General features: G+C 35.9%; 1 protein-coding gene, 1 long non-coding RNA gene and 1 pseudogene across 2 annotated transcripts; all 3 read right to left on the bottom strand.

Annotated features, from left to right (window-relative positions):
- Window positions 1-869: 869 nt before the first annotated feature.
- Window positions 870-12,940, bottom strand: LOC141349719 (uncharacterized). Its single transcript, XM_073853528.1, has 8 exons — window positions 12,800-12,940; window positions 12,523-12,707; window positions 12,304-12,428; window positions 12,146-12,212; window positions 2,762-2,915; window positions 1,829-1,974; window positions 1,631-1,741; window positions 870-1,551 (listed from the first exon to the last, which is right to left on the bottom strand). Exons 2-8 carry the CDS (start codon window positions 12,673-12,675, stop codon window positions 1,363-1,365), a joined length of 945 nt encoding a protein of 314 aa, XP_073709629.1. The 5' UTR covers window positions 12,676-12,707; window positions 12,800-12,940; the 3' UTR covers window positions 870-1,362.
- Window positions 12,941-13,875: 935 nt separating this feature from the next.
- Window positions 13,876-16,159, bottom strand: LOC129424422 (uncharacterized). Its single transcript, XR_012357816.1, has 3 exons — window positions 16,035-16,159; window positions 14,833-15,049; window positions 13,876-14,265 (listed from the first exon to the last, which is right to left on the bottom strand). It is a non-coding gene; the product is annotated as an uncharacterized lncRNA (long non-coding RNA).
- A 5,147-nt stretch (window positions 16,160-21,306) lies between these two features.
- On the bottom strand, window positions 21,307-21,423 carry LOC141349812 (5S ribosomal RNA; annotated as a pseudogene).
- Window positions 21,424-21,429: the final 6 nt, after the last annotated feature.

Genomic DNA, 21,429 nt, shown 5'->3' on the forward strand with positions numbered 1-21,429 from the left:
ATGAGTCTTACACTTTACTGAAAGTTGCTTTCAGCTTCTTTGGTCTTACTCCTTACTAAGAATTTTTTGACACTTAAGTCATAGCTTAAGACTATTCTTAAGAGCATTTCTGAGATGTTTTATACATACGGGCCCAGGTCTCCACACCACAGACAAATAAAAAACGATCCAGCCCCGGACACCAGATCACATCAGAAAATATAAGTTTACTTTGTTAAAGTATTTGTCAGATATAAGGCTGATTAATCGTTGCTAGAGGAGAGCATAAACAGAGTCGTGAGACTGAGGTTTTAGATGATAAAATAAAACAGAGTTTTATTGATGGACAGTTAGTTTCAGTTGTAGAAATATAGAAATATAATAATGAATGAATAAATGAATAAAAACAATAATGAATAAATGAATTAATAAACAATAATGTAATAATAAAAATGATAATGAAATTGATAATGATAAAATGATATTAAATAATCAAATACAATAATTAAATGGATAAAAACTAATGATTATAAAATGTTATGATGATTATGTAAATAAATGATTAAAGATAAAAAAACACAATAATAAAAACATTCTGCACGTGAGGGGCGGCAGTGGCTCAGTGGTTCATGTAGGTTGTCTACAAATCGGAAGGTTGGTGGTTCAATCCTTGGCTCCACCTGACCAAGTGTCGAGGTGTCCTTGAGCAAGACACCTAACCCCAGCTGCTCCCGACGAGCTGGATGGCGCCTTGCATGGCTGACACCGCCGTCGGTGTATGAATGTGTGAGTGAATGGATGAATGTGAGGCAATATGTAAAGCGCTTTGGACGTCCATTGGTCTATAAAAGCGCTATATAAATGCAGTCCATTTACCATTTACCATCTAAGGTAGGATCCTTCACTATTCAGTTGCCTTGGAACAAACAAATATGGGTCAAATTGACCCGCGAACATCAAAATCGTAACAAAAATCATTATTTGTGCAAAAAAACACATACAAAACATCAGTGTATCCTTACTTTGCATGCATGTTCATGGCCCTAAATGAGAAAAAGTCACAAAATGTCTGGAAGAAAACAGTAACTTAAGTAGTATTTCAAACACATTGTATATAGAAATGATAGCTCACTTTTACCATCCGTGTCTGTAAAAGACTTTTTCAGTACTAAAAAGAGTGAGAAGCATTTTTACCCCAATTTCAGGATAGTAAATACCCAATATAACAACAAACACTAAAAATATATATTTAATTTAAATTGACCTGTGAACCTCAAAATCGTTACAAAATTATTTTGGTACACTTCAAAACATGTCAGCATGTCCAAACTTTGACCAAAACCGGTCTAATTGACCTGGAACATAATATGAGGGTTAAACATATCACACATCAACCTTTTTCCCATATGACTCCTTGAATCTTGACAAAAGGTAATCAAGTGAATTAATAGGAGGATATTTGTCCGACCCATCACAGCAAGTAATAATGGCATCATTATCAGGGTGAACAAAGAATGTCATAGACTGACGTGTATTAGAGTCGCCTTCAGGGGGCAGCAAGACCCTGTGGACCTAAGGGTCAAAGATGAGAAATAAACATCACCAAACAATTACAATAAATGCCACAAAACAGATCAGTGAAGAGACTTACAGAGGACACAAAAACGTCGCTGGTCCATCTTTGCATCAGATCTGCTATGTTAATTAAAACTGTTCCATGAATGGGAGGGGCTGAAATGTACTCTCCAGTCCGACTGAGAACCTGGAGAAAACATTCATACAGTAACCAAAACAACTTCATATGTATCCTTAATGATAGAGGACTACTATATTTAACATGGCCACTAACCTGCAGTCCACCCTCTAGACTTTGGAAGACAAGAGTGATACTGCCATAGTCCGAGTGTTCACCACAGCGCACCTGATCTTGTTTCGCACATTCACTCTTTACTGGAGGGTAGTACAAAGTCCGCAAAGTGGTTGGATTCACATCAGCTTAAAAACACACACAAAGTCTGATTATACAACTGTTAGGTCCATTCTCGATTCTGTATGATCAAACGGAGTGAAAATGTATAGGCTAAACTCACTGGCACTATTTATAGGTTTGCCTATACTGAAAATGCATATAGGGGATTTGGGCAAGACTGGAGCAATGAAAAAATCAATTTGAGCTTAAGAAACGATAAGGTTACTCACGTTACCCTGGTTCCCTGAAATAACAGGAACGAGCATTCCGACGCAATGCGAAGTGAACCGTATTGAAAGGGAACAAAGTTTTTGGTCCAGTTGATGTGAGATTAAATATTTTCTCTATTTTGACCTTGTTGAGCCATTTTAGAGAAATCTAAAAACATGGCTGCCAAGTGGGGAAGCCAGATGTGCAGATGCTATAGGAACGACTTTCTTTGGTAAAGGCTGCACAGCCATATTGATATAATTAATTGATATAATTGAATAACTCCTCCTGTGACATTGCTTTATTAAAGCAAGGAGAGAAAAATGTGACCCAGTCTGTGAAAACCCAGCTTAATATCAGGATCACAAATTATTAAGGCTTTAAACTTTATTTATTGTAACTGCATGGTAAAATATAACACATTCTTCCAAATGTCAGACTTGTGACCCACAATGTATATAGATTTGGAAAGATGAAGGTGAACAAATATATAAAATGAATCAAAAGGCAATTAAAATAATACATTTTCATTTTGGGGGTGAACTGTTCCTTTAACATGCAGTGTTTACATCACAAAGAGGAAGTGCAAATCATTTTACTTACATTCAATATGCTTATGGGCTTTGAGGAAGACATCTGCATCCAGACCTAATCCAAGAGCCATCACTCTTAAGACCCTGAGAGAAAGATCCTTACAGTGCAGATAAAACGCCGTATGGACTTCTCGAAAATCCTCAACTCCTTCAGAGGGCCAATTCTAACCAACAGAAGAGATAATGTGTTTCCAATCACAAATGCTTTCCTATAATTCAATGCAATGTCTCACTAACTTTCAGTAATATAATATTTGAGCTCATAAAAAGGATGAATATTTGTTTATTTAAATGACATTTGCTAATACATACGTTTTTCATATGTTACAGTGACACTCCACTTTTTTTGAAAATATGCTCATATTCCAGCTCCTCTAGAGTTAAACATTTGATTTTTACTGTTTTGGAATCCATTCAGCTGATCTCCAGGTCTGGTGCTCCCACTTTTAGCATAGCTTAGCATAATCCATTAAATGTGATAACACCATTAGCATCGCGCTAAAAAATAACCAAAAAGTTTGGATATTTTTCCTATTTCAAACCTGACTCTTCTGTAGTTACATCGTGTACTAAGACCGACAGAAAATTAAAGCTAGCGTAATGCTATTTAAAAAAATAAAGATGATGAATCACATCATTTGATTTCACTCACCTTTGGCTAACTCACTGCTAACATCATGTTTTGGTACTCTATTAATATCACTTTACATGTAATGGTGTAACTGCAATCTTGTAGATACTTCACATTTTTGGGGTTGATAATGCTATTGTAGTTTTATTTACATTTTATGGTATTTTATTTACCTGTCATAAACTGTAAAACGTAAAAGCGGCTCTACTTAAAGTCGCCATGAAACGGAAGTAGCAATTGCCTTATTTTCCCCATGGTGACGTATATCCGAATGAAACGGCTTCTGAAATGAAATCAGGCAGGGCTGGATTTGAATTTGTCCATCGAGATCTGATTGGATCGTTTGAAGTTGGGTCATGTTGCTAATCGCTGCGATTTTCTCCCGGACCCCACCCACCTGCCATACCATATGACCGGAAGTGAATAGAGATCGTTTTGAGGAGGGGAGGTGATTTGCATTTTTGATTAAAGATTAGGCTTGCTCGACTTGATGCGGCGCCGCAAGAACCGACAGCCAGACGACGTCAAAGTACCGCGAGAATGATTCCAGAAATTATATTTCGTCTCGGTCTCGCGATACGTTGACGTCATCCGGCCGTTGACTCCTGCGGCGCCGCATGAAGTCGAACAAGCCTATTATGAGCACACACAATTTTTTTAAAAACAATGAAGCTCACAGATAAGTCATTTGTTAATAATACCACATAGTGTAATATATATATATATATATATATATAGTTTTTTATTTCAATTTCATTGCGACTTTAAAAAAACTTACTTCAATTGGTAACACCTAATATTTAAACATTTTTAACTTAAATTTAAGTTAATAAAACATCACATTTTTAGGCATTTGATCCAACTTTAACTTTTTACAGTGTATATTATGCAAATTTATATACCATTTAAGTATGCTGTCTTGGTAATTCCATAAAAAAATATTGGTACTGTGTAAGCACTTGAATAAGTTTCACTAATATACATTTTATCCATTTTATACTGTTTATTATATTGTGTAATATAATATAAATTGTATAAAAAACACCATGCTCTTTATATTTCATAATGTTATATTAATTCCTATCGACTTTCTATATACTACTAATATGTATTTACTGTAAATTTGCTGCTCTGCAACAATGCAACAAGAAATTTGTCATAAGTGCTATAGAAATGCATTTGAATTAAAGTAATTCTAACACATTCTTTGTTGTAAAGTCCATGATCTCCACCTCTCTGCTGCCCTCTTGTTACTCTTAACTAGGTTAGGAGACCTCTCCAGGTCTCTTAAATAATTTAGGAGCTGACCCTTGTCTTAACACTTAGGAGGCTTTATAAATCAAACTTTTGCATAATATACACTGTAAAAAGTTAAAGTTGGATCAACTTATTGATAATGCCTAAGCATTTGATGTTTCATCAACTTAAATTTTCTCAGTTTAAGTGAAATAGTTAAATTTAAAAATGTTTAAGTAAGTTGTTCCTTTAAGTAGAGCCGCTTTTACGTTTTACAGTTTATGACAACTAAATACAATACCATAAAATGTAAATAAAATCTACAATAGCACTATCAACCCAAAAATTATGAAGTATCTACAAGATACACCATTACATGTAAAGTAATATTAATAAAGTATAAAACCCTGACCCAAAACATAATGTTAGCAATGCTAGCAGTGAGCAAGCCAAAGGTGAAAGTGACAAAAATTGTAAAAATTACAATAGTGTTTAAGTAAAATCCAACTTAACTTGATCATCAAAGTATTTTTATCTAAGTGTTTGCAAACTTTAGTCTTTTTTTATAAACAGCTTGTGAGTGAAATCAAATCATGTGATTCATCATCTTTTTTAAATGGCATTATGTTTGTATATTTCATTAACATGTTGAAACTTAATCAAAATAGTGCATGTACTTATTTGTAATATTGTTAAACATTTTGAGAAGCAAATTTTAATTAAAATATTTAAATACTAATATAATTGTAATGTCTTCATGATTCATGATTGTATGGTGTCACATGCTGTTGTGACTGTATAACATTGCCGGCTTTCTATTGGCTGATTCAAAGGTTAAGGGCGGCCATTTTAGGTTGAAATCCTTGTAGTTCTCAGTTTGCAGCACTTAAGAAGTCTTACACTTTACTGAAAGTTGCTTTTAGCTTCTTTATAAATTTCTCCTACTCTCAGACTGGTCCTACTCCTTACTAAGAATTTTTTGACACTTAAGTCATAGCTTTAGACTATTCTTAAGAGCAATTCGGAGATGTTTTATACATATGGGCCCAGAGCCGCATATAATAAATGTCTGAGCTAGAAAAGACAACCTGGCAGTGTTAAAGGTTAACCGTCTTAAACGTCTTTTACTAAATGTTTTAATGGATACTTGCAATTGTTTTAACTGATTTGTTGTATTTGCGTTCTTGTTTTAGATCTTTCATTATGTGATTGTTTTAAATTGTGTTGTTGTCCAATTGTATTCTTTTTGTATGAAACTCAATGTGCCGTCGTCTTGACCAGGGCCCGTATGTATAAAACATCTCAGAAATGCTCTGAAGAATAGTCTTAAGCTATGACTTAAGTGTCAAAAAATTCTTAGTAAGGAGTAGGACCAGTCTGAGAATAGAAGACGTTTATAAAGAAGCTGAAAGCAACTTTCAGTAAAGTGTAAGACTCATTCTTAAGTGCTGACTTAAGTGCCGCAAACTAAGGACTACAATGATTTCAACACAAAATGGCCGCCCTTAACCTCTGAATCAGCCAATAGAAAGCCGGCAATGTTAAACAGTTACAGCAGCATGTGACACCATACATTCAAATTATATTAGTATTTAAATATTTTAATTTTAATTTGCTTAAAGAAATGTTTAACAATATGACAAATAAGTACATGCATTTATTTTACACGATTTTGAACAATTTTGATTAAGATTCAACATGTTAATGAAATAGACAAACGTAATACTATTTTTTTTTAAATGAAGATGATGAATAATATCATTTTGATTTTACTCACAAGCTGTTTATAAAAAAGACTAAAGTTTGCAAACACTTAGATAAAAAAATACTTTGATGATCAAGCCTGAACAAAATGATCAAGTTAAGTTGGACTTCTCCACTTAAAGTTTTAATTTTTGCCATCTTTGTCGCTTTCTTTGGCTTGCTCACTGCTAACATTGCTAACATCATGTTTTGGGTCAGGGTTTTATACTCTATTAATATCACTTTACATAATGATGTCACTGCAACCTTGTATATACTTCGCAATTTTTGAGGTTGATAATGCTATTGTAGATTTTATTTACATTTTTATGGTATTTTATTTACCTATCATAAACTTTAAAATGTAAAAGCGTCTCTACTTAAAAACTTACTTCAATTGGTAACACCTAATATTTAAACATTTTTAACTTTAATTATTTCACTTAAACTGAAAGATTTAAGTTGAAAAAACATGACATTTTTAGGCATTATCAATAATTTGATTCAACTTTAACTTTTTACAGTGTATTTTATTCAAATGTATATACCATTTAAGTATATACAATTGCTCTCTTATTAATCCCATAAAAATTCTTGGTACTGTGCTAGCACTTAAATATGTTTTTTTTACTAATATACATCTTATACTGTAATTATATTGTGTATAATATACATTGTATAAAAACCTTATACTCTTTATATTTCATGTTATATTAATTTCTATCTACTGTCTATATACTACTAACATGTATATATTGTACATTTTCTGCTCTACAACAATGCAACAATATTTTTTTTTTCAAAAGTACTATAGAAATACATTTGAATTAAAGTAATTCTAACACATTCTTTGTTGTAAAGTGAACGATCTCCACCTCTCTGCTGCCCCCTTGTTACTCTTAACTAGGTTAAGAGACCTCTCCAGCTCTCTTAAATAATTTAGGAGCTGAGACCTAGTCTTAACACTTAGCAGGCTTTATAAATCAAACGTATTTTTAAGTCTAGGAATAAGAGTAAAATGACGTCATTCTTAGAATTTTGACACAGTTAAGACTAAAATTTTACTCTGAGCGGCTTTATACATACGGGCCCAGGTCTCACTGGAAGAAGAGATAGAAATCTCTTAATGTGATTTTCCTGGCTAAATAAAGGAAATAATAAAGTCGCCATGAAATTAAAAGGAAAAACTGTAATTTGTTTTGGAATATTGTGGGTTTTTTTTACAAACAATTTATATGTGAGCTTCATTATTTTTTTTAAATTCATGTGCCCTAATAATCTTTAATCAAAAACACAAATTTCCCAATTAATGAAAATTCATAATTAATGATATTGGGCATTGCAGTGAGGTTGATCTCATTTGTACCCCCCTAAAAAAAAAATGAAATGCCCATCTGTGAATTTGTGTCTAGCACCGGGTCTGGTGGGGTGCGAGAAAAGATTGCAGGGATTAGCAATAGATGGTATATGCAACAACGTCACCCCTCCCCCGTGACCACGTCGGAGCTCGCACTGTCGGACAACAAAACAATCAACAAAATGGCTGCTGTTCATAGGGGCCTCAGCGAAAACGCCAGTAAAACTGACTATGATCAACTCAAATTGAATTTAGTTGGCCTTAACAGTGACCGTAACAACTTGCCAAACAACCAGTAGTCTGTGGACATTGGCATGGTCAGACATAGGGCTGGACGATATGCCCCAAAATTTTATCAACGGTATACTTCTAAATTTTTGTTGATACGGTATAAATCACAACAGTATGAATAGACCTTTTGCGAGTCGACGTCACAGTTACATCACGCACGCATGTGGTGGCAGAAAAACAATGGAAAAGAATTAGACACGAGTGAAACGTACAATATAACTCACTAGAAATGTCTTGTTGTGCTGTTGAGTGTCAGAATAGGAATGCCAAAATAGATGACCTTCATTTTTATAGTATACTGTCGTCGAAGACACCATTTGAAGATAAACGTAGGTGTTTATGGTTGCAATGTGACGTCACCTTCGGCGAAAGTGACTGCGGTTACGCCCACTGAGTGGCAAAAGACAGAGTGGCAGAATTAGTGTACAGTGTGAAATCAGCAGAAACACTGGGAAAACGCGTCTGAATGGGAAAAAGCTGTTGTGCGATAGACTGTACTAACAGATTTAACAAGAATTCTAAGATTTCGTTTTATAGTAAATAGATTGTTCATGCCAACGTCCACTGACCACAGGTCAGTCACTATCAAGCAGAGGTTTTACTTTCTACTTTTCTAGTATTTCTAGTATTTTTTTCAAGTATTTGTATTTTATCAGTGATTCTCTTTGGAAAACATTCCAAAGCTTATTATCATAATTTTTACTCCATTAGTCTATGCTTTACAATGTAGTGAAGTCAAATTTTCCCCAATACAAACACCCTAATAAAGCACAGATGCTTGGAAAATATAACAAATGTAACTAAGTATTGTCCACCTCTGCTATCAAGTCCAACTAAATTCAAATTAAGCTGATAATAGTCAGTTTTACTGGGATTTTCACATCAGCCGTTATGAAAACCAGCCATCTTGGTGAACGTTTGCAACTCAACAGGGTAAGCTCTGGCGTGGTTTCGCGGAAAAGTGACGTCAATGCATACTCTCTATTAGTGACAGAGACAGAGCGCAGTGCATCATAACCCGAAAACCACGCCACCGGGGGGAAACAATCCATTCGGCTCCACCGACCCTGCACCGCGAGAGGCCGCCTCCTTGTCATCCCTGGCCCACAACAAAAAAAAAAAACAGAACAATGGCCAAAAGCTGCTGTGTGACAGGCAGAGATGTATAAAGTACTAGCGACCCAGACTTGAGTAAAAGTACAAGTGCTCTATCAAAAAAGTGACTTGCGTAGAAGTTGAAGTGCTCTTTAAGCACAGCACTTAAGTGGAAGTACTAAAGTATTAAACATGTTTTGTACTTAAGTATTGCAAGTAGTTTATTTTAAAATATACTACTCAAGTACTGAAAGTAAAAGTACAAGTATTGTGTAATGTAGTTATTAAAGAAAACAGTCAAAAGTTTGAATATAATATTGTTTATATTATTTCAAATGTTTAAGCTAAAGGACACTAACAATTCCTTTGGCTGTAGCAGGAGTACAAGGACATGAATGTTCAGATAATTCAGATTAATTTAACTGATATGGCGATAGAGAATTCAGAATTAATGAAATATTAGTCGATAAAATGGTAATAGGTAAAGGTACAAGGTGTTTCATTGAATTTAGGTTTCCTTCTTTCGCGCACACTCGCCCTTTCTTGCGCATTCTCTCTCTCTCTGTGTCTTTCTCGCACACTTTGGTTCTCTCTTCGCTTCACATTTGTCCACAACCCGGCTCATATTTGTGAGTGAGAGGGAGGGAGGGGTCGCCCTTCACTATCTCCAATTGGTTCAGACCACCATGTGACCATGATTCGTAACATTTGAGAGTAACGAGTAACTATGCAGCACATAAAAAATGTATCGGAGTAAAAGTATTAAACTCAAAGAAAAAATGTACTGAAGTAAAAGTAGAAGTAGGAGAAAAAAATAATACTTCAGTAGAGTACAGATACTGACTTTTAGTACTTAAGTACAGTAGTGAAGTAGTTCTACTTCGTTACTATACATCTCTGGTGACAGGATGCACAGCCAACAAGCCAAAAAACCCAGAAACAAGTCCCCACAAGCCGTCGACCCCAAAAAACCAGCGTTTAAAGACACAAAAGTGGAAACAGCCAACTTTTCATAGTACTTCTATTAGTAGAACTGCGCCCACTAGAGGGAAACGTAGTCATCGATGCACTTTTTTCTCCTTAAAGGCTGAGATTTACGGCTCGACAGCCCGTAAAAACCTATCTCTGGGCTTTTTGGCTTGTAAGCTGTGCATCTTGTCACACAGCAGCTTTTAGCCATTATTCTGTCTTTGTTATAAGCCAGAAATGACAAGGAGGCAGCCCTCTCGCGACACAAAGTCAATGGAGACGGTCGGACTGCCCCCCCCCGTGGGCGTGGCCCCCAAATTTGCATAACTGCACTCTGTCTCTATGACCCAACTTTAAACGATCCAATAGAGGGTATGCACGTGACGTCACCTTCGGCAAAGTGCTGCAGTTACGCCCAGTGGGTGGCAGAAGACAGAGCGGCAGCATTTGAGCACAATGTGAAATCAGCGAAAACACGAGAGAAACGCGTCTAAATGAGAAACAGCTGCTGTGCGATAAAATGTTACTCAAGTAAAAGTACATTTTAATGTAATTAGGTACTAAATAAATTTTCATATGCAACATTAAAGAATACATAGTTTTCTAAACACCCTAATAAAGCACAGAGATGCTTGGGAAATGTAACTAATATAACTAAGTATTGTCCTCCTCTGCTATCAAGTCCAACTAAATTTAATTTAAGCTGATAAAAGTCAGTCCTACTGCCATTTTCGCAGCAGCCCCCATGAAAACCAGCCATTTTGTTGCACGTTTTGCCACTCAACAGGGCGAGCTCTCGCGTGGTCACGCGGAAAAGTGACGTCAATGCATACCCTCTATTAGTTCTCGATTAACAAATTCAAGTCCAGCCCTGCCCTATTTAAAGGTGGAAAAGAGGATGTTTGTTTAATACATTTTTGCAATATTACTTGAAACTGTCTTTACTAAATGATAAAAGACTATTTATTAGGGCCACTGAAAGTAATAAAATTAATATATGTCATCTGTGCATAAGGTAGGGCCTTAAAAACATCAGCCAATCGTTTACGCAATCATCGCAATCATCATTGGCCCTCTGGCTTGTCAATCACTACCATTACGTTCCTTGTGAGAGACGTTCACGCTCCAGTATCTTTACACGAGTGACGCATGCGCATAGCGCATGAAACTCCGTCTTAAGTTTCGGTTTGTTTTCATTTTCGCTCCTGCTTTCCTCCTCGAATTTGCACCATGGAAGAGAAGAAACCCGAAGGAGGACGCAAAAGAGAGTTTTTAAGTCGCTGAGAAGAGGAGAAAATTGTCAGAATAATGTAAACAAACCAGCGTCGTTATTGGAGAAACATTTCAACGCTGGAGAGCAATGAAGGAACAGAGAGGTGTCAAGACAGACGCGCAGGTCGCAAAAATTCTCTTCGACAGGTAACAGTGATTATTCTTTCTTTGTGGAGTAATTATTGTTGTACTGTTATTCAGGTATATCGACGTTGTTCTTGTACTGTAGTTGTAAGTGACCAGTCTGCTACATGTTAGTTGAAATGGGAGTAGGTAGCGTCGACTGATCTAACTTTACGTCTTATGTGTTTATTATCATATCTTTTCACATAATGAATCCACTGACGCGACACAGCATATGCCGGTGGTAAACAAACACTCGTGTTCAAATACTCGTGCAGGAGTTTTGGAAGGCGTTCCCTTGAAATGAGCTGTGAAGGAGGAAGGCTGTTCTTACGCATGCGCTTATTTAAAAACCCAGTAACGGTCTTTGGATTCTCAGTCGGCGGAAACATCCTCTTTTGCGCCTTTAATTTCAGAAGCCGGTTTTACTCGGATACACGTCACCACGGGAGAAAAAGACAATCGCTACTTCTTATGAGTAGGCCATAGTGAAGCTCTTGTAGAAAAAAAGCCCAGTCTTAAAATAACAAAGCAGATAGGAAAAACAGCCGTAGTATTAATCTAAAATATGTGAAAAATAATGCGTTATAATAATAATGTTTTTTAATTAGAAGACTTTAAAGGGGGGAAAGTAGGACCTCTACACGAAAGAGTAAAGTAACAAAAAAAATATTTACAATATCTGCCCTCAGTGATGTTATATTAAATGCCTCCTTCAAATCACCGGGACGCTGAGGATTCAGGCTGTGACATGACAAGAAAAGAAAAAATAACAGAAAAATCATTTGTGAATTTGTTAATAAATGAGGAGACTATTGAATATTTATTTGCATGCCTTTCAGTTTCTAGTGAAACCCAGCCGTGATTCACATCACAGGAGAAATTGCCCCTGCTGAACGGTGCCTTCATATTTTCAGGCAAACTGAAGAACTTTTTGGAAACACTCATGACTTTGTCCACCTATTAAACAGAAGAGACGGTGATGAAAAAAAATAGCTCGTCTGTATACATCAGAATATCCGAAGAAATAACGAAGGCAATAATAATTACGAACCTCTTCTTGATGTATGCCTGTGTTCTTTAGGTAAACAAATCCCACATCGGTAAATGCCGCTCTCAGTTCTTTCCCAAGCTTTTCTAATTTGTCGTCTGATACATGTGTATTTTTAAGTTCATAGGCACTGAAGTCTACAATAGGTATGGCCATGCTGCTTTTTTCTCGTTTGAGAACCTGCAAGCCTAGAATATAAATAAACAATAAATACATTTATCCTCCATAACAAAGCAAATGGAGTCAAACTATACTTATTTTCTATATCAAATGTACTAACTTTAAGTTCAGCCAAAAGAGGTAGCGTGTCTGTATCGGTCAGACGTCTTGTGCGAATTGGCGGGTCAGAGAGACCACAAAACTTTTGGTTCCACCTTAAAAGACATGACGCGTGCAGTTTCGTTTTCACTCAATAGGGCGTGGCGCTATGGAAGGCCAACAGGGAAAAAACATGTTAAAAATACGTGTTAACACGCACTACGTGTTAACGCGTAAGTGCGTGTTAACACGTAAATCACGTGTTAACGCGTACCTACACTGTTTTCTTTACCACCACCTGGTGTGGAGCTTTGAAAACACAGAAACAAAGAAGGCTTGGATATCACAGGATGTAATCTAAAATATATTTTGAGCATTTTATAAAAGCATTAGTAGGCTACAACTACATATTTTTAAACAGTTAACTATAATCATTCAACCCTTGAAATTCATGACCACTTTCACACATTTCTCCAAACTATATTTTCAAATAACTTTATCATGTTTCTAAAGCCTAACTGGTAACTGACAAATGAAAACAGGACATTATGTTTTCACAGGTCAACCCATATGCATTATATTTGTTTGTTAGTCCCTTGATAACCACCTTAAGTCTTATGAAGCTGCTATTGGTTTAGATAGCTTTATAGTAAATATAGTAGTTTTGCTTTATCCTTCAAAGTATAATTGATCAATTATAATTTTTTTTATTATCATTAGACACACACAGGAAAAAACAATAAATAACACTGGTGAGGATCATATACGTCCTCCAGATGCTGTGTTGTCTGTGCAAAATGTGTCGCGGTTGTAAAAAGAGGAATACTATGTGAATGAGTCCTTTTCTTAGGACGTTTTTATCTTTGCTGGAGATGGAGCAAGCAGTACTGTAGACTCCAAATACTCACCCTTTTCAATATTGTAATGAAAACAGAGATGTATACCATAGTTTAATGTTGCATGTGCAAATAAACAGTTGTTTTGATATGATGCTCTCTATTTTCCTTGGCTTTTTTCATAAGGGTTAAAGTGCCTGAGCCTGACACACTACTAGTAGAATACATTAGGAATGAAAAAAGATACATGATGCTTTTAAAATAATATAATATTTAACTTTTATTTATGCCATAAAACAGTAATTACTAAATTTAAGACTCAAATTCCACAGGAAGAAATATCTTTGCTTTTACATAGCATTTCTTCATTTAATAATTGATTAGTTCGTTAATTGTTGAGGAGACAGGAGCTTTGCAGTATCCAGATGTGATAAGGAACATGGCCCTTCCGTTGTATGGCACATCGCATGGAGTATGAACTACCCTATCTTATGTGATTTTGTTAAATGGTTTATGAAGCCTTTAATGGACAGTGGTCCCCTGCTTCAAAAACAGCAGACCTCCAACATCAAGCTTAGCAGAGCTGGGGTGGTTGGTGAGAATCATTTTGGTTGGCTGAAGAAAGATGGTGATGACCTCAGAAGTGCAATGCCTGCAACACATAAATGGTAAAGTTTATTGTGCTGCCCTGGGAAATGGATGACCTAGGAATGTTAGTATATGTAGGCCTAATGCACATCACAGCCTGTAAACTGTTAAGTCTATAACTTCATACAATCAGAATGTACTGTAGTAAAAACATAAATGACAAAGAAAACAGAACTTTATTACATGTACTCTAGTAAGAATTAGGCAAATTATAATGGAATATAAACTCCAAAAGGATTAATTTTTTTGCTCAGTTATAAATGAATCTTATTTAATATTTGATTATTAATAAAACCCATAAACAACAAACATTGGCAACAAAGGCCTATAATTGTTTTCAACCAAAAACATTGTAATGGGTAGTATTGACATAGGGAACAGAAATACAGACTCTCTAAAAAATGCTAGGCCCATCATAAAGACAACTGTGTAACTAGAAATCAATATTAAAAGGTATAAAGTTGAGACCTTACATCACTTGGTCAAAAAAAAGTCACAGACTCAACTGTAGGCACAAAACAGTTTATTGAATGGGCAATGAAAATCTCAATTCCAGAATGCAGAGACTCACCAAGCAGCAGGGTGGCACTAAATTGAGTCACTGCTGAGAATGGCACCTTGCAGAAAGAGTCAGAGTGCAAGGCATCAGTCAGGAAATGTTATCAGGGAGAGCAGCGAGGCAGGCAGACGGGATGAAGAGAGCCAAAGAAGAGCCAACCGATGTGAAGCTAGGCATAGAGAGGGAAGATGAGGCTGGGAGAACGGGGCAGATGGCATCAGGGCACAATCTGGAGAGAACAGAGAAGAGTCAGAAAGAAAAAGCACTGACAGCGCATCTCATAATTAATGAGATGATGACTAGACGGAGGGGAGGATATAGCCTGGGATACGCTGCATGATTTTTGGAGGTCCCAAACGAAAGATTACCATCGTGAAACATTTGTGGCAATTTCTGTGATCATGGCTCTTCGGTGGTCCTATGTCGATGAGCGTACCAGTATTTGTTTAACACTAGCACATGCTGGTGACATTGCACTTAACTGGAGTCACAGTCGTCACAACCTATGATTCAATAGGTGTCATCATTATACAGTCTACATGCTTGTCGTACCCAAGTTTAAATGATCCATGTCACACAGTGTGATAAGGTAATGATATTATAGGAGAGCAAAAATCTTGCAGTGTATCCTGGGCTTAAGACAATGACTGGTACGTGCATGGCCACCTGTCAAAACAAACCAATGACAAAACACACAGCGTACAAAACACATAAACAGAAACAACCGATCAGAACAAAGCTGTGACACACTTTTAGCTATAGTATTCAATCAGATACTGGTTGCCCAAATTCATTGATTGTTTCTATCTAATGAAACAGGTTTTGGAATGTTTGGTGTGATGGTTGCTGTATCGGTCAGGTTAACAAGTGAAAACTCTTCTGTAGTCAAGTGCTATTTGGGGCTGAATATTTCATTTAGTATGAAAAGTAAAAGTTACACTCTGATTTTGACCTAAAATGCTTAAAAATGTCTAAATTAAGTGCAGGTGCAAAGTCATATTCATTTGTGACAGTTCTACTGTTTGCACTTGAAATAAACACAGACATGACATGTAGATAATAAAAAATCTTTAACAAAAATATAATCTGAAAAAAGATAAAGATGTTTTAACAATTTAAAACAAAACTGTTTACTAATAATAAAACAGACAATAGCAAAAAGAATAAGCATGGATAATTAAGTTAAGAAGAATAATGAGCTTTTTAAAAAGTACTTGTATGTCCAGTTGTGCGGTCTGGAGTACATTGCTTTGCATGTAGTCCTATAAGGATTGCTTGGTCTTCTTGAATATATTAAGTCTTATAACTGCTTCAAGTACGCATTCTTCTTATCAGGCACACTCTTACAGCCTCAGGGTGGGTCATTGTTCATAATTTGGTCATCTAAATAAGCTTCGGTCAATCTTGTGAATAAACACTGGATGAATAATCTGTGAAAGACAAGCATATAGAAAACCATAAAAAGTTGCTTGTATTAGTAATAACTAGAGTGAGATTTTATTTTATGATTTTTGAAACAATGGTTATTCAAATGTAAAATCATAGTATTAATGTAAAATCAACAAGGAAATTATATAGACCAACGTACTCTAATAATGCTACACAGTAGGCCTACAAAGGAATATAGTTTCCCTCATATTTGGACAGATCTGTGTTATTAACTCTCTTGCCAGTTTGTCATGAGTTATAACTTTATGTTCATATTTTTAAATGAATAACAAACACAACGCATTCATTTAAACAGCACTAAAATTTTACCTCACTATATTGTCTCCATCTGGGAAAGCCTGACACTGTTTCCACTAACTTATGTGATTGCAGTTATAAAGACTTTTGCCCAAGGCCATTTATCTAACAAAACTGTTTTCTGTTGTTGTTACTACTGCTGCTTTTGCGTTTTTGTATTCCTCAATAGTACTTTTTGGCTCTTCCGTGTGGTTACGTTACCCTTCCGTCAGCAAACCTGGCTTATGATGGCTATGAGGTAAGCTTACGGCAAACTCGACGTAATGCTTGGATCACTATAGAGTGCCGAAGTAATGGCGTCACTTTGTAGGCTAAAACGCGGAAGTGAGGTAGCATTTTAGCACTACGGGTTCCCTCGCCCTGATATGGGTTTTTTGAATGGGTTTTTGCTAAATCGCCTGAAATAAGGTCTGTGGTTAACAAAACCTCTAAATATTTTCACGTTTTGTTCTATGACATAAAATACACCAGTTATAATCTGCTTGTGATTTTTTAAAACTTTATTGTGCCTTAAAACGGTGGTTGCTAACAAGTTGCTAATAGGGACTACATCCTTGGCGGGGAGTTTATACGTCATCATGACAGGAAATCTGTCACTAGCCTTTCAGCCTCACGTTCTCAGAAGTTTACCTTTCAGTTAATATACATAACGTTATATATTTAGTCTTCTCAAATTGTAGTTTTTCCAAATATTGTTGTACTGTGGAGAGACTGTATTTTGACATGTTTTGTTTTGTCCGGAGATGCAACCACAAGTCGTCGATGAAAGATGCTCGTTTACCCTCCGATGTTCCCCAGCGGAGACTGTTCGTGCCATAAGGTAACGTTAAGCTAACACAACGATGATTTCCATGTGAACACCGTATTTACTGCCTTAATGTGGCCATGCACGACCAAACTTTAATGATGCATATTGCTCAACACGCGAATGATATGATACTTTGACGGTCAGATGGAATTGAAAAGGCTAAGTTAGCAAGAATAAACTTTTTTCATTACAAAATCAACAGCTAAAATAACTTACCTGTGTCTTTCTCTTAAAATATCTTAAAGCTTGTTTACTTTGCTGTTTAATAGATTAGATCCGCTGCAGTTTTATTAAAGGCTAGCGTTACTTCGAGAAATGTGTTTAATTAAAATATTCAAAATAATACCTGGTTTATTGACTTTTATTCAACTTTGATTTACCCACTAATAATAATGATTGTATTTGTAAACAGCACTAGTTAGGCATTAGGCAACAATGATATTAATCTTTGTTATTTTAGTAGTAAATGTTAACTATATTGAATATGCTATATAAACATGGACGGATCAATGAAGAAGATTAATGTAAATGCTGAAAAACTCCATTCTAATTTAATACAAATATTTTATTGTGTGATTTTTGTAATTTTAATTTGTAAAGGTGTAACTTCCATAAAACCAACACTGCTTATTTTGAATTTATCCTTAGACGAGCTGACCGGATGTCCAGTGTCCATTCTCGCATCTGCTGTCATTTTCCTGCAGGGGATAAAATGTCCCTGTTTTGTTTATATCCACAAATGATGTTCCCACTGGACAAATTTTGGAAGATCATTCATACTCCCTGAGACAGGATAGGGCTGATGTGCCTAAAAATGTTCCACCACCCATTTATAAAGAGGAGGAAATGGCTACAATTTATGGCAAACAAAGATGATGAATCATCTCCGGCTGATCAAACCCTCACTATCAATTCTGAGGAATAACCAAATAAAAGCACAACTAAAGAAGAGCTGCAGTCTGGACGAAGAAGAAGAATCCAGCTTAAGATTGAGTTAGAGCATTCCATAACAGAGATTCAGCTTCTCAAAGACTAACTCCAAAGGCAAACGAGTAACTGTCATGACAGGTATTATTCAGCCTTTCAGATGAGTGAAAGTGTGATTCGAATGGAGACAGGATTGCCAGATAGGGATACTTTCAGTGCTGTGTGTGAATATGTTGCTTATTTTGAGGATTCCGTTACGTACTTTGCTGGATGGAGGAGACCCAAAGAAATCATCCTTGAGGACCTTGATTAAAATTTGCCCACAACTATACACACTTGCACTTGCATTTTCCATGTGGGCATTCACATTGCGTTGCAAAAATACTTTCTTTCCCTGTAGAGACTTGTCATGTGAATTATATAGTATATAGTTTGTTTTCAGTTTACTTATTTTATGAAAATAAAGATGTTTACTACAAAACTTGCTGCAATGTTTCTGTGGATCAGTGATTGGAGCATTTTGTTAACTTTTGTTTAATTCCCAGAGAACACGCTGATATCTATAGCTTGAATGCACTGTAAGTCACTTGTCTAACAAATGCCAAAAATTAAATGTTAAACTATTGTATACTATTGTAACTATACACCAGTCAGCTCACAGTAATGTGAGATAAAATTTACTACACAGGCTCTCACATTGGGGCTTGTGGATTACCAGGTAAAAATATATAGAAAATGTGAACAAAATTAGTATATATGGTTTATTTAGGGAACATATATGGTTTAATTATAATATATTGTATTTAAGCATTGATGCTATTGGACAATTCTCTTTAAATTCAACATATATAATTATATATAACTATTATATTAAATGTTTGGAATTTAACTGTGTTCTGTTTGTTCAGAGATTGTATAGTTATCTTAAAAATACATAGAATAATAATAATAAATAATTCGTTACATTTATATAGCGCTTTTCTCAGTGCTCAAAGCGCTTTACATATGAATGGGGGAATCTCCTCAACCACCACCAATGTGCAGCATCCACCTGGATGATGTGACGGCAGCCATATTGCGCCAGAACGCTCACCACACAACAGCTTATTAGTGGAGAGGAGACAGAGTGATATAGCCAATTAGTATGAGGGACAGGGACGTGCACAGACATTTTGAGGGGCAGGGGCTCAAGTGAAATAAAGGGCACTTCTCATAATTATGTATAAAAAAGTATATATATTAACGCAAATCTGACTTCCTTTTTAAAAAAATATTTAAAAAGTTAATTAATTTTATCTTCCTCAAACTCACGCAATTGTTTAATTTTCAAAAGATGTCTACAAAATAATCAGTTGTTCACACAGAAACCATGGTCTCCTTAGTAGTCTAAGTTTAAAGAGAAGGAAAGGAAGCCATTACACAATGTGCATGTTTTGAAAACATTAAATTACACATTAATTACAAATTTGTTAAAATGCTAAAAACAAAGTTGTGACTGCTGAGTTAGCGCTACATGCAAATAAATGCTATATCATATGCTAGCGTTTAGCTGATTAGTTGTTACTCAAAATGTATTTTTGCCTGATAAGGGCTCAAAATATAAGGTCTGTTTACTAATTTGAGCTTCTGGCATGAGCCTCAGAGCAGAGCAATCAGAGCAGAGCTCAACATTATTATTCATGACCCTTTCAAATAGGGCAAAAATAGACCATTTCATTCAAATTCAAATTCTAGGGTTCTAAATTGACATGTAAAAACGTTTCTGGATAATTTTTGCACTTAATAAAGCAACATACCTTCTATGTAATTGTCAAAGAACAATTTAACATTTTATGACAACACATCCTATGGCACCTTTAATCTTAGGTTTCATATTTATTAGGGTTACACATGTCAGAAACAACAAATATATTAGGCCTATTTTATTTGTATTTTATATTTTACTTTTTTGTGATGTCAGTGAAAATTCAGACTGGGCAAGTAAAATACTGAACCATCAGATTTCTTCCCAATCTCCTCCAGCACTCCAGTATAACACATTATACTTATTTAACAGCCATTACAAAAAATGCAAACAAAAAAGCTTACTACTGTAGTTAGCAATTATTTTATTGTTTGTGCTTTATTATTTTATGAGCAGTCTGTTTAAACTACATACACTACATTGTTACAAGTTTGCAACTCTTCAGGTTAATATGGGATTGCCATGGAAAACAATGTCCCTGAATCGTTATGTGTAACAACGTGTCCCATATTTTGTGCATAAAACTGTTAATATAAGAATATTTTCTCCCTCACACACTTACCGGTAGCTGCCTGCATAATCATGCACATGATCGCGTCTCGTTCAGGCTGAGCTTTGGCGCTTGAAGCGCGAATGATGCAGCACGAGTGTAGACAGACCAATCATAAAGCGAAGTAAGTTAGAGAGGCGGGACTAAGGAAAGGTAAAGCCAATCATATTAGCGATTTGAATTTTGGAGGCGGGACTCATCTTTTAACCGTTTGTGTGCCACAAATAGCGCTATTTTTCTTTATATAAGAGTTTAAATCTCATTTAAATGATTTCTGAATAAATTCATGTTAAATTAAATAAGCAACAAGTAAAAAACACAAGAAACAGAAAAACATCAGTTGTTATATGAATAAAGATCATATTATTTATTTTTTTTAAAAGCACCCCAGAAAAAAAGGGCACTTTCTCTCCAGGAATAAAAAGGGCAGGTGCTCAAGCCCCCTTTGATGTCTATGTGTGCACGTGCCTGATGAGGGATGATTAGTAGGCCAATGGGCAAGTTTGGCCAGGATGCCGGGGCACACCCCTACTCTTTTTCGAAAGACATCATGGGATTTTTAATGACCACAGAGAGTCAGGACCTCGGTTTAACGTCTCATCCGAAGGACGGTGCTTTTTTGACAGTATAGTGCCACCGTCACTATACTGGGATGTTAGGACCCACACAGACCACAGGGTGAGCACCCCCTGCTGGTCTCACTAACACCTTTACCAGCAGCAACCTGGCTTTCCCAGGTGGTCTCCCATCCAAGTACTGACCAGGCTCAGCCCTGCTTAGCTTCAGTGGGCAAGTTGTCTTGGGCTACAGGGTGATATGGCTGCTGGCAACAAC

This window comes from Misgurnus anguillicaudatus, chromosome 15 (genome assembly GCF_027580225.2).
Source record: "Misgurnus anguillicaudatus chromosome 15, ASM2758022v2, whole genome shotgun sequence".
NCBI lineage: Eukaryota > Metazoa > Chordata > Actinopteri > Cypriniformes > Cobitidae > Misgurnus > Misgurnus anguillicaudatus.

Excerpts from the sequence above, each read along its gene's own strand:
- LOC141349719 (XM_073853528.1), bottom strand. The coding sequence starts at position 12,675 with ATGGCCATACCTATTGTAGACTTCAGTGCCTATGAACTTAAAAATACA. Across the intron at positions 12,429-12,522 it reads CAGGCATACATCAAGAAGAG|GTGGACAAAGTCATGAGTGT; the intron begins GTTCGTAATTAT and ends TCTGTTTAATAG. Across the intron at positions 12,213-12,303 it reads GTTTCACTAGAAACTGAAAG|CCTGAATCCTCAGCGTCCCG; the intron begins GCATGCAAATAA and ends GTCATGTCACAG.